This window comes from Megalops cyprinoides, chromosome 3 (genome assembly GCF_013368585.1).
Source record: "Megalops cyprinoides isolate fMegCyp1 chromosome 3, fMegCyp1.pri, whole genome shotgun sequence".
Taxonomy (NCBI): Eukaryota; Metazoa; Chordata; class Actinopteri; order Elopiformes; family Megalopidae; genus Megalops; species Megalops cyprinoides.
In genome coordinates, this window is record NC_050585.1 from 21,337,561 (window position 1) to 21,351,287 (window position 13,727).

The 13,727-nt window shown below is 47.9% G+C and overlaps 1 protein-coding gene across 1 annotated transcript in view; it reads left to right on the forward strand.

Annotated features, from left to right (window-relative positions):
* Nucleotides 1-2,420, forward strand: part of ephb4a (eph receptor B4a) — a 35,482-nt gene extending 33,062 nt beyond the window's left edge. Inside the window, exons 16-17 of the mRNA XM_036523073.1 lie at nt 815-973; nt 1,148-2,420. Of these exons, the coding sequence (XP_036378966.1) occupies nt 815-973; nt 1,148-1,256 (268 nt within the window). The 3' untranslated portion in view covers nt 1,257-2,420. The remainder of the gene's footprint in view (nt 1-814; nt 974-1,147) is intronic.
* Nucleotides 2,421-13,727: the final 11,307 nt, after the last annotated feature.

The window sequence follows — 13,727 nt, forward strand, 5'->3', positions numbered from 1 at the left end:
TCTAATAACTTAGCAGACGTTCTCATCCAGAGTGGCACACAAAGTGAAAGGTACCATAATAAGTGATGCAATGAGCAGCAGAGCATACAGTAAACATGAGTCTGTCAGAGTGCTACAACAGCCAGTGCCATACTGAATTCAGGAGGGCTGTGATATCACATTTCAACAGCCAGTGCCATACTGAATTCAGGAGGGCTGTGATATCACATTTCAACAGCCAGTGCCATACTGAATTCAGGAGGGCTGTGATATCACATTTCAATAGCCAGTGCAGTAGCACCCTGCAGTAACACTCAAGAAAAAGCAAGTGAGGGGTGGGGGGAGGGGGGGAGGGAATGTGGAGGAGGGAGGATGTGGCGAACACTGGCAGGGAGGAATGGGTGTGGAGGGAGGGGGGCTGCGGTTGGTGTAAAAAAATTCCAGTTTCATCTTTGCCTCCAGAGCAGCTCTTGAAGGCTATGCGCTTTCAGCTGAGGAATTTGCAGAGCGCCTCAGAGCAGATACGGCAGGGAGCGGGACAATGTCTCCATTAGAGTGCCCCCCGACCCCCCCTGGGAGCGTGTCTGTCACAGTGCAGCAAGCCTCCAGTCAGTCAGAGTCCCTTTGTAAACCCGCTGCTTCTCAGTGCATGTTGCTGTCAATTTCCTGCCGGGACCCGTCACTCAGGGTGGAGACTGACTCCACCCCCTTTCCCACTTAGTGTAGTCAGTCGTCAATCAAGCGAACGCCCCTCAACACTCTCAGTGTCACTTCCTGTCAGATGGGGAGCCGGTATAACCCCCCCTCCCCTCTTTTTGACACCCCTCTCTTCCAGGCCCTCTCACCCCCTGCTGGACCAGCGAGGTGCCCCGCCCATCTCCGCCTGTGGCTCTGTGGGAGAATGGCTGAGAGCCATCAAGATGGAGCGCTACGAGGACAGCTTCATCCAGGCCGGGTTCACCTCCTTCGACTTGGTTGCGCAGATCTCCACAGAGTCAGTACTTCTCTGCCTCTGTATCTGTCCATCTCTCTGTCTGTGTGAAAGAGATTTCATTGTTCCTCAGTGTCTCTATTTCTCTTCTGCTGCTTAGTCTTTATTGAGCCGGTGGTGCTGTTGGTCAGAGAGACACATAATGATGTCTTCCATTCTCTCTCCCCTCCTCTCCAGAGACCTGCTGCGTATTGGCGTGACCCTGGCTGGACATCAAAGGAAGATTCTCCAGAGTATCGAGGCCCTGAGGGAACAGACGGGGAGCCCCATGACGGCGCGCTGTTAGCCTCGTCCCCTCCCCCTCCCGTCCCCCACGCTCCCCACAAACACACTGAGACGCACACACAAGGACCCCCATCTCTGCTGTTATTGCAGTGGCCCGCAGCCAGAAACTGCCAGAGCTGTGGGGGAGGAGTCGGTCCTTCAGACTGGAAAGTGACATCACAGTGCCATCCCAATAAGCCAATAAGCTGTGGCTAATGGTTTTGCCAGAATCCTTTGGGATATTTTTTTTTTTCGTTTCAAGACAACATGAACTGTCTGTTTGACAGCAATTGACTGTGCTGCCAACCACCAAGGAGTGGACATGAAGGCAGTAGGAGTGGATAAGCTGTGTGTTTGATATTTTCCTCAGTTTTAATCCTTCATGTGGAGATGCCTCAGAACTCCTTCTCATAATCCGGCCTCTTTATTTTTACTTTTGATTTTTTGCTTTCAAGCTCCACATCGTACTCTGACACATGCAGAAACCTACGAGCACTTTGAGATTTTAAGCAACAGATTGATGTTTTAATGGGATTTAAGTGATTTTTGAGCGTCATCATTCTGCAACTGAGAGACGAGAGCAAGCAAAAGAGATTTCTGTGCTCATAGCACAGAGATGACTTAAAAAGAGACCATAAGAATACTGTTGAATCTTATTTTTGTGTAAATGGACTTTGAACAGGAAAGCCATATTAAGGACTTATTATCATTATGATGGTTATCATTGGTATTGGCATCATTGGTCAGGTGTTCTTTTACTCCACAGCAGTTTCCCTCACAAGCTACTCTTTGCCCCGGAATTTGGAGTCTAATGCTAGATTTTACTAGGACACATCGTACCCCATGATGGGTACCATGGTGGCTGGATCAACCCCCCACCCCACTTGCTGGGACCCCAGAGCGGCCAACTTCCAAAAACCTGATGGCCCTTACTGGTGAACTTTGACCCCAGAGCAGGAAGCATGGGATGCCCTACCCCTCTGGAATTCTGGGAGAATAAACACAGATCTTCACATTGAGGGTCTATTTAGATAAAGCGAGCATTTGTTTTTGTTTTTGTCTCTCCTTTTTAATTTGTTGCCTTGTATCTGTGAATATAAATCTGTTTTATATGGGTTTGAGAGTTCATTCCCTGCAGTGTGTAATCCAGGTCTGTTCACAATAAAGATTCACAGCGCTGTTTACCTCCGTGTCACTGCGGCTCCCCGTGCTTGCGTTATTTATGACCATCATAACGCGCTTTTATTCATCTACTGTCTGTTTATGAGTAGAAGCACAAGGCTGGCTGCTCACTGTCCATCATGCACGCACGCACACACGCACGCACACACACACCCACTGTAACGTCCATGCACATAATGAGTGAGCTGGGCTTCCCTCCGCAGCTCTCGGGGTGCTTTTAGCTGAGGGAGATCTGCAAAACCGCAGCCGTCCAGGAGCGGAGTGGAGTAACTGCAGATTCCCCTGTCAATGATACCGGATGGATGCTTTTATGGGAAGTACAGTAACTGCAGTCCTGCAGGACCACTTTACACGCTATTGATCTGAGAAATCAAATGGAAGGTTGTCACAGCACCATTGTGTCCTAGACGTTTTAAACCCCAAAGTTCACTTTATGAACGTCAGCTTCATAAATTGAGCTTTAGCACGGAGCACTCCCTGCCAAAGGTGACTTTAGACAGCGTGCGCACCAAGGCCGCCGTTATTTTTGGAGCGTGCTGTATTTTCAGCGTGCGGTTCTACTTTCTGGAGTCGTCCCGTTCGGCCGCCACCAGACGGCAACTCTTCTGCTTGTCATGGTGCAGCGGACTTGATGACGGCCATTTCCTCCACCTCTACCTGCCATTTAATCACCCGTGTTATCGACAGCATTCAGTCGTTCTGTGTGTGCTTTAATTGAATGCGACGCTTAATGGGAAGCCGTGCGTTCTTTGATCCCTATCTGTGTAAGAGCACAAACAACAGAGTGCACCGTGGGGCACTGCGGCGAGGGAGAAGATTGGCTGAAATGCCATCGATTTTGGCTGCTGTAATTAAGGGCGAGTGGGGTTTAAGCAGATAAACCCACAAATTGTTGAGGCAATTATTCAGCATGTCGCTGTGGGTTCACGGGGATGGCCAGTTTCACGGCTCCTGCTCAACATTGTTGTGACATTGCGGGAATGTTCTGAAGGTTACAGAGAAACGGTGGCAGCATCATTACAGCGGAGTTATCTTTTAACAAGCTGGGGGCACTGTGGTGGCTTGAAGCTTTGCACGGGGAGTCTGGCTAAGCTGTGTGCTTACAGCACACCTGTCTCTCATTCCTGGAAGGAGACTTCAGTTGAGAGGTGGTGCAAAGTAAACATCCCCCCTGGCGCCAAGTGTTTGAGGTCTGAATGTTTGTGCCCCTCTGTGACCCACTCCAATCTGAATTTGAGTGTGGGTGAGGAGATCAAGGAGTCAGATAAGAGACATCCTAGTGCTGTCTGTGTGTGTGTGTGTGTGTGTGTGTGTGTGTGTGTGTGTGTGTGTGTGTGTGTGTGTGGTTTAACCTCTGCAGATATACTAGCCTGTATTTCTACTGTGTGTGTGTGTGAGAGAGAGAGAGAGTAGGTCAGCGGCACCTGAGCAGGAAGTGACACGCCTACCAGTTGAAATCCAGGCTGCCACATTGAGTCACATGAGAACAGTGGGAAACAGGTGTGGGTGTGTGTCTGAGAGACATCAGAAGGAAGGCCATCCAGAGTACCATGTGCCATCAACCACTCAGTTCCATGAGCTAATCAAAACGCTCTGCTGTCCACACCAAAAGGGGATCATTCCACCCATTTAGAGGTTCATGGAGTTTCACCTCCAGGGTGTATTGAGGGGGAGAAGTAGTCAAGTGATTGTTTCCATGGATACCCAGAAGCCTGCTCCTTGTGTCGTCACAGTGCCCATCAGGAAGCAGGATCTGAGTGTGTTGTGGCGCCGAGGAGCTTGATCGTTCGGTCTGTTTATATTTGTCCTTCCATCCGTTAACCTGTCTGTTTGGCCTGTGTCTCTGTGTCCCTGTGTATATCAGCCCCTCCATCTGTATCTTCTCCCATCTCCAGCGGGTTTGTTTACTGACTGGCCCCGCAGTGCTGCCTCCTGACCCTCTATCAGCCTGTGTGTCTCTCTTTACCTCAATCCATCTTTCCCTCCGCATCCACACATCCCGTCATCCATCTTTCCTCGTGCCTTTATCTCTGCGGAAGATTCCCTCCTCTGCGTTCAGGCCTGGGGGCTCTCTGCTAATGGGGAGGAAGTAGGGTGTGTGTCTGTCCCTCCTCCCCAACCCTGCCCCTCCTCTCCCCACCCCCTGCTGCTACTCCAGTCCCAGGCTTTTAGGCCCCCTTGGGGCTCTGAGCGCTGGGGAAACCGGAGAAAGGATGAATAGAGGGGAAAGAATGCCTTTTCACCAGAGGAGAGAAGGGGATCGTGTTGCATGAAGAGGCAGCACATATTGTCCCAGGCCGAAATGAAAACTTTACCCCACCCAAACACCACCGAGGTCTTTGTTTCCTGTGCATCATTTCTACTTCAGTGCTATTGAGGAAAACTCACTCTTCAGGTCCTATCTCATACCTCCATAGTGTGTATAACGTATCTGCGTATCATGTTAAAACAGGTTTATTTTCTTGTGATAATCTGCAAAGTCATTGAAGATCTTATTTTTCCCAGGTCCCGATAATAATACTCACAGCATTACTTACAAAAGCAAATACAGGAAATGAGACATGGATGTTGCAGTGGCATTATGATTGTTATATCTGGCTGAGCAGAGTTTCCCTGTAGCTGAGAAAGCCTTCCTCGTCCTTTCAGCACTGAGTGATGATCCTGACTCTATCCCAAATCCCTGAAATAGCCTAAGGTCCAAGATGAGCAGGATTTAGGCTTGTATTAAAGCTTGGCTTTGACTAACAATTAAATGCAAGGGTTTCTCTCTGTCCTCTCAGACACTGTTCTGCAAGTTCAGCAATCACCCAAACGAATGAAAAAGACAAACTAGTGCTTTTTTTGTTAGGCAAATTTTAGGACAAACATTGAATCCAGGCTTTAATTAGCAGTGTGCAACCCCCTGCCCCCAACCCCCGACACCACAAACTCTTCCATCAGCCACACCATCTGTCTTACGTCAGCTCTGAGGATACTCAGGACCTGTCGTCAAGGCCGTGAGTTTATAGGTCAGGGGGCCACGGGTTTGAATCTTAAATAGGATGTGACGGAAACTATGACAGAATTTCAAATCAGCTTGTTTTACTGCCTAATTAACCAATAATGGCTGTTTTGCGTGGATTTCTAATGGAGTAAAGATGAGAAAAAAATATGTGCGCTCATAAAATTGTGGTTGAATTAAACTTCAATGCTGCCACACCAAACCAGTTCTCTGCCAGAGTAACTCGCTCTTACCCTCTTAAAGTGTGCTTCTCTCTGATCCCTAATATTAGCCCCCACCCATCTTATGCAGCAGCCCCTGCCTTGAGGGCATAATCCAGTGCTCATATTTTACCATGAGAGCATAAGTCATACTGTCAGGCTCTTCCATGTCAAAGCCCCGACACAGGAGACCCTGCTGTCCTCTGGAAATGGGTGGTCAAGGCACAGTGATGGGGGAGCTTTATTTGTGAGCATAAAGTTGTAGGTTTGTTTCTCCTGTGGTGCGATGATGTCGTATTCTTGATCAGGGTACAGGAACCTGAATTCCCATAAATATGGATGGTGTATCAGAAGCCTTAACACATAACCAACTTTATTGTAAGCCATGCTATGCAGCAGGGTATATAGGAAAGGAAAATGTCATAGTCTCCAATTTTCACTCACTTGACTGCTCATAAGGGCTGATTCAGTGGTCTTCTGCACATGTTTTGTTGTAACCAGAAGGGTATAGGTTCAGTTCCCCAGCCAAGACATGCTAATGACATGGTTCCCCTTACCTCTGTACATGACAGGGAAGGACTTTGGAACTTGACATGGAGGAAGTTCTTACTCCATGAGTGGGGTAGGTGTTGAGAGAGGGGCAAGGCTGGGGGGTGGGGGTCGGGGGGGATCATAGCCCAGCAGTCTTCTAAATCAGCACAATGTGGAAGTATGTAGATGATGTCTCGCGTGTACAGAATCTGTGAGAATCTGCAGTGAAAATCTGTCATAACGAAAAGGGCGAGGGAGAAAAATGACGAGGCGAGAGAGGACGCCTTTAGAGGACGGGCTATTTACAGCTGGAGCTAACCAAATGCCTGACCTTTAAATCTGGGGAACGGGTCCTCACCAACAAAGGAGGGAGAGAGAGTTCTCGTGTTCCCGGGGTCTCTACAACCTGGCTGCTGGGGGGCAGATGGGGTGGGGGGCATATACGTGGACCTTTTCTAGTGAGAAACACCAAATGATGAATTATTCATGCGTTATGAGACCTTGACACGCAATTAAAGGAGGGATTGAACTTGAATATTCTGGAACTCAAATGGCGAAATCGCAGTGGAGTGCGCTGGGAAATGTTGCTCTTTATCACGAAGCCGTTAGCCCAGCAGACGGATGCCCTGGTAATTGAATTTTTTAATCAATATTTTCACCTGATATCGATAAACAGCGAAGCCTGGCTGTAAACGACAGGCTGGATCGCTGATGGCGGTTCTGAAAAACACTGCCCCCACACACACACACACACACACACACACACACACACACACACACACACACACACACACGCACACACACACACACACACACACACACACGCACGCACACACACACACACACACACACACACACATATACACACACATATACACACACATACACATACACACACGCACGCACGCACACACACACATACACATACACATACACATACACACACGCACACACACACACACACACACACACACACACACACACACACACACACACCTCGGTCCATCCCCCTGTGAAACAGCCTCCATAAACACTCGTCTTTGAAGATGGGAAACATGAAAACCCTGACGTTCCATATTGATCTCTTAAACAAACCACTTGTTTGTTTTATGGGAACTGTGCTCCTTGGGGTCTGCAGGGCAAGCGTGTGTGTGTGTGTGTGTTTATTTTTGTGTGTGTTTATGTGTTTGTGTGGTGTGTGTGTGTGTGTGTGTGTGTGTGTGTGTGTCTGTTTGTGTGGTGTGTGTGTGTAAGAGAGAGAGAGAGAGAAAAACCCTCAGGAACCCTTACCCACAGAGAGCATGTGGTTTTGATTTAGCCAGCATGTGAGTGCTTTTTCTGAGGGGGTGAGCACTCACGACCATAGCTCATGTTCTACCACAGAGAAGATACACCATTTAAAAAGCTATAAATCCTCAAATATAATCCCCCAAATTAAAGAATTTATTTAAGAGTATTAAGAATATATAGCATGTACAACATACACCAGTTATTTATGTTTTGAGATTATTTCCTGCACATGTTGCACTATATATAAAATTTCATTCTACACAAAACACACACATTTGAAGGTGATGATTATTTACAATATGATACTTTACATACTTCATATTTTAACTTACATTGCATTTTCAGGAACAGTCTACATTCCCTGTTGCCAAAGAAAAGGCCTATCCCACACTCTTTGGAGCTCTTCCTGGTGTCGCGCAGATTAATGTCCCCCTGGAGTGATGTCATGGAGGAAGATTTTAACGGCTCTTTGTGCGAAGGGCATGTCAGCTCCTTACAAAGTCAAGGGCTGTCGGGTGTGTGAAAGTGTTTTTAACACGTCTTACTTTAATTGTTGGATAAATGTGTCCACCCAGCATAATTCATAACAATGATATTCTAAACCGTTCCCTGTATTGAAATGTATGTGTGTTTGCATGTGTATGTATGTGAGTGTGTGTGTGTGACTATGTGTTTGTGAATCAGTGTATGTGTGTGTATGTATGTATGTATGTATATGTGTGTGTGCGTGTGTGTGTGTGTGTGTGTGTGTGTGTGTGTGTGCACGTGTGCGCGCTCATAGTAAAGAGAGGGGTTATGTGGCTCTGCACAAACCTCCTCCATTTCCTTTACCCCCTTCTTGAACTGCCACCCCCTCCCTCATGGGTAATGAAATTCAGTTCTTGCTCTTCTCACCTCCTCTTCACCCCCCCCCCTCCAAAGTTGACCCTCTCACCCCCAGGTCCTCCTCCCTTTGGGGGTGTTGCAGACCACTGGGTTTTCACAAGGGGGGGATGTTGCCAGTTGCCAGGCTGATGCCCTCGAGCTGAACTTCCTGTGAACCTATGAACGTGCCACTGAGGAAGCACTAAAACTTTTCCCACTGCAGAGCTGGAACCAGGCTGGCTTATTATACCCATTTCCCACTGCAGAGCTGGAACCAGGCTGGCTTATTATACCCATTTCCCACTGCAGAGCTGGAACCAGGCTGGCTTATTATACCCATTTCCCACTGTAGAGCTGGAACCAGGCTGGCTCATACTACATTTACATTTATTCATTTGGCAGATGCTTTCATTCAAAGCGACTAACATAGGTTACAGTTCTTTACAATGTTATCCATTTATACAGCTGGATATTTACTGAGGCAATTGTGGGTTAAGTACCTTGCCCAAGGGTACAGCAGCAGTGCCCCAGCAGGGATCAAACTGGCAACCTTTCGGTTACGAGTCCTGCTCCTTAACCACTATGCTGCACTGCTGCCCCACTAGATTTAACTACATTCACTCTCATTCAATGTCCATTTCCTTTTTCCCAACTCTACACAAAAACAATTTAATACAGCAGGGAAACACCACAGAAAGTAACTGAATATGTTTTATTCCCTTCAGAGGTTTAGTGGGCGACTGAAATAAGCGAGTGTTTAGGAAGTTAGGCTGTTTTGTGTCTGTTGTCATTACCTTCCTATGGGAAGGGGGCTCTCTCTCACAACTTCCCTGGGAGTTATGCTCCTCACAACACATACACAATCACAGAAGATCACATCATTGGTCTGTTCCTGTCTGGCAGGCCTAGATCACTACACTCTCCCTGGTGTGATGCGATTTCTCTCTCTCTTTCACACAAACACACACACACACACCCATCATCCCTTTTTTCTTTCTGTCTCATCCACTTTCTCTCTCTTTCCACAACTCCCTAACCCAACCTTCTCCTGTCTCTCTCTCACTTCCTCAGCCTCTCTTGGCTGGGCTGTGCTCAGTCCTGTTTTTGGGCAGCAGAAGAGTTTGGAAAATTGAACTGTAATTCTGTCTTAATCCCAGCACCCGTGGTTTCATTGTCCTCCGCAGTACAGCCAGGAACTAATCCGACCCCTGGGGTTTTCCCGCTGATAGAACATTAACACAGTGATTGCAGGGAGGCTCTGGGTGTGAGCTGGGCGCTGTAAGCTCCAAAATCCAGACACCTCACTCACTCCGACACCCTGACGGCCCGCTGTCTGAACCCCGTCCCGGGAACTCCCGCTGGCAATTTGGCTGCCATCCCCCTTGCCTGGTTTAAAGCAACATCTGACCTAAAATGGCTGACAAGCGCTTCCTGGTTTGTCCACAGCCTCCGCCCCTTTCCCAAAAGCACCGCTCCCCTCACCCCCTCACCTTGCAGCTGGAGCCCCTCCCCTGTCTCTGGAGGAGGGAGGGGTAAAAGCCGTTGGGCTACTGCCACCCAAGTTCACATTACACCCAGCTCTCAGGTTCACCGCACTTCCGCTCCAACGGCACAGCTGAAGCAGTTTTATTCCTACTTCACATGATTACACTGTGACTAAGAGGCTCCCACTCGCCTTTTATAGGATTAAAACATGTTTCTGAGATCACTGATTGGTCCAAACATGATGAAATCACTGAACTGGTATGAACGCTGTAATATACTCTTTAATGCACTATAATCTAGCTCTTTGATGACAGAAAGAGAACAGAACAGCCCCCCCAACCACACCCTAAAAAAACAGACTCAAACAAACTCAAACACTGCTCTCCTTTCTCTGTATGTATGTGTGTGTGTATGTGTACATGCATTTGCCGGTGTCTTTAAAGTGTGTGTGTGTGTGTGTGTGTGTGCGCGTGCGTGCATGTGTGTGGACCCTAGTAAAGACAAAGTGAAAATTATGACATCCAGAAAAAAGGAACATGATATACGTAAAATATATATAATTTGTAGCACTTGCGGGTATATGTGGTTTTATCCATATACAGTATTATAGAATGTTGTTTACAGTTTGTGTATTTTTACAAAACATATCATACTCTTAAAATCTGACAGGAAGGAGGTAGAGATTTTACTAATTTTATTTCAGTTTCTGCATCTTGCAATGTACTTTTTGCACAGTAGCACATAGCACATTAGCACATTTTGGATTGCATTTGCTAAAGCATACAGGCTGTGTTTTGACACAGACCCACGTTTTAAACCCTGCAGACTTGATTATCTCTTACATCGCTGTTTCCCTTTCTGCCACCGTTATCATAAAAACGCAGGATAGAAGCAGCCTAAGAAAGTCCTCCAGAAATGCTCAGATAGGTTTTTAAATGCTGATGTCGGTTCTGGTCTGGCGGGTTTTTTTTTTTTATACAGTGTCAGGACTTCTAATTAATCTAGTGTTTGTGAATGAGAGGCGGAGGTGTCAGCGATAAGAGCAGAAAGAGGCGGCCGGACGATGGGCGGGTCCAGGCGCCAGGACGCGACTGCCACACTGCCGCCTCACTCACCGTAATCAATCAATATCACTTTCACCTGAGGCGGCATGCTGATTTATTTCGGCTTCTAAAGGGGCAAGACTTTGACGCCCTGTTCTGCGGGAGAGAGCCCTGTGCGCCTGCCTGTTATTCGCTCCTCAGAACAGCTGTTTCTTTGTTACCGGCGGTAATAACGTTGACCTTTGACCCCTCTGGCGCTCGCTCGTCGCACCGCAGCACCCATGAATGCGGCCTCTTTGACTGGAGCCCGGGTTTATCCCAGGTTTAGCCCGGTTTGGCCCGGTTATAAAAACAGCAGTGTGGGATTAAGGCCCGTGTAATACAGAGCACAGTCTCCCAGCTCTGATGTCCCCTGTGTTTTAAAACTGAGAGGCTCATCCATCAAACATGCTGTCATAATATTATTCCTTCAATTATCCCTCGCTCCTTCCCTCCTTCTCTCGCGTTCTCACCACCCACCACCCCTCCACCGCAGCCGCCCCCTCCCTTCCCGCCAGGACCACTTGGGTGTAATGACTACCATAACAGGCTGTAATAACTTTGTGTTCATTTATTTAATTGGAGTCCTTATTCCATTAACCACAAGGCCCCTGGGATGGAGTCTGTGAGTGTGAGCATGTGTGAGTGCATGGTGTTTGTGTGAGTGCATGGTGTGTGTGTGATTATTTCTTTGCTCCTGCTGGATATGAGTCTGGAGACAGTTAGCTAAAGAAAAAGTAATTTTACAAAATCAAAAAAAATCTTGAACCCTCTCTGCTCTTTCTGTAAGATCTCAGATTTGCCAGCAGACACAGCGTTAACTGATAATGTCAAAGTCCCCTAGAGGACACTGGCATGACAGGGTGAGGGGGCAGTGGTGGGAGATAGATGAGGAGAGGGAGACGGGGGGATTTCCAGTCATTACAGAGCAAACAGAGACACCAACACCCTCGTGCTGAACAAACCCTGTGTGTTTGCTGACTGCCCTCTCTGTCGGTCTGTCCGTCTGGCTGCCTCATACAGAGATTGGAGGCAGCATTTCGGTTTAATGAAGTTTAATGCTCTGCTCCTCCGACCGTGGCAGTGGAATCTCATGCACATCTCGGTTATGATTGGTTATCTTTGGGAAATACAACCACCATGAGTGCAGATGTCTCCAGGGAGAAGAGGGAGAGAGACCGACTGTAATGCGCACAAGTGTGTGTGTGTGTGAGAGAGAGAGGGAAAGGAACAGAGATTATTCTGAGTGTGTGTGTGTGTGTGTGTGTGTGGGACCGTCTCTGGGGCTACTGTACATAATCATCTTGTGTTTCCATAATGCGAGTATTTCCCCCAAGACCAGTGCAGCACAGCTTTCACCTCTGTCCTTCCTGACTTTGTCCTTCCTGACTACTTACTGATACTCTGATAACAAATAACACACACACACATGTGCGCGCTTACTCACTTGCATGCACACACACACAGAATCTCTGGTATTCATATCTGGATGCTGTATAATGTAGAAGCCACTCCCAAATTTGGTGTCGTGCAATAGCACCCTTAGACAGGATGTCAGACAATCCCTCTCTAATGCTCAGGCCCATGCTTAACAAAAAAGATCCTCAGTCTCTGGCATGACTCATCCAAGGATTTAACCTATAACCTTCCGGTCTTGGGGTAAATACAAAACCACAAAACCGCAGGTCCGGTTGCACTGCTGTTTCAACAATGAAATAACCACTTGTCCTGAGATTAAGGTTATGAATATTATCCTAGCGGTTGTTGTCATGTGAAAGACTTAGCCTGTCCGCTCTCTTGTTTGCATTTGCAGGTCGAGCGAGCCGAGTTTCTGAGCTAAGTAAATGCAGCTAAGCATTCCCCTTCCCTCTGAGGGGCGAACTCGTGTTTCTGCTGCTGTTCTTGGCTCTGCCCTGCTCAAGAAATCCACTCCTGAAAATGTGAAACAGATTTCCCTCTCTCTTGACCCCGGGACATGGCTTATTGGGCTGGCTGGAGATGGAAAGGAAAAACGGCACTATATGAAAAACGGGACTTCACTGGTTGTTTTTTACCCATAGAGGAGTAAATGTCCTTCTCCCATGTTGCCAAATGAGTCTGGTATACCAAACCACATAATCAGCTTGTATATGCAAGCCAGAGGCCAAGCTCTTCATCAGTATATGATACCGCCAGTGCAGTACACATGTGAACTGCTTTAGCAGTGAGGGACAGAATGTTAAAGTAGTTTTTTCCTAGCGGTGTGCTCGTGTGTGTGTGTGTGCATGTGTGTGTACGAGTGATGCTCCGGTGTGGCAAAGCATCACAACTCAGAACAGTCCCTCTTATCGTTTTCACACATCCTGCTCACACCTCCCTCTCGTCTTCTCACCCTCTCAGTGCCCCTCGCTGCCTCCCTCTCGCTTGAAAGGCCGGTGCACACATGGCGACCTTTGGAAAATGCGGGCGAGTGCACGGTGAGTGAGCCTGACACTTCAGGGCGTGCGAGGGAGGTCCCACCGGGGCCGCTGCCCCACGCCAGGCTCTGAAAGGGTGCCACCACCGCAGGACACGGCAACCGTCTCTACGAGCCTCCGCCCGGAGGCGCGAGGGGAGATGCTCTTAGTGTGGCCATTTTGGCCGTTTTCTCCACAGCCACAAATATCTCTGCGCCATCTGTCCCTCTCTGTCACTTCTGCAAGGATTCAAACGCTCAGGATCTGTTCTTTCCATCCCACGGTCACCCCTTCCTAATCCTCCATCAGCTGCTCTTAAGATGAGTCCATGTTCTCGGAATCTGAGCGGAACTGTACACTCTCCATAGCATGTCTGACACTGGGTTTCAACACTGCACTTTACACCACATACACACTCGTTGG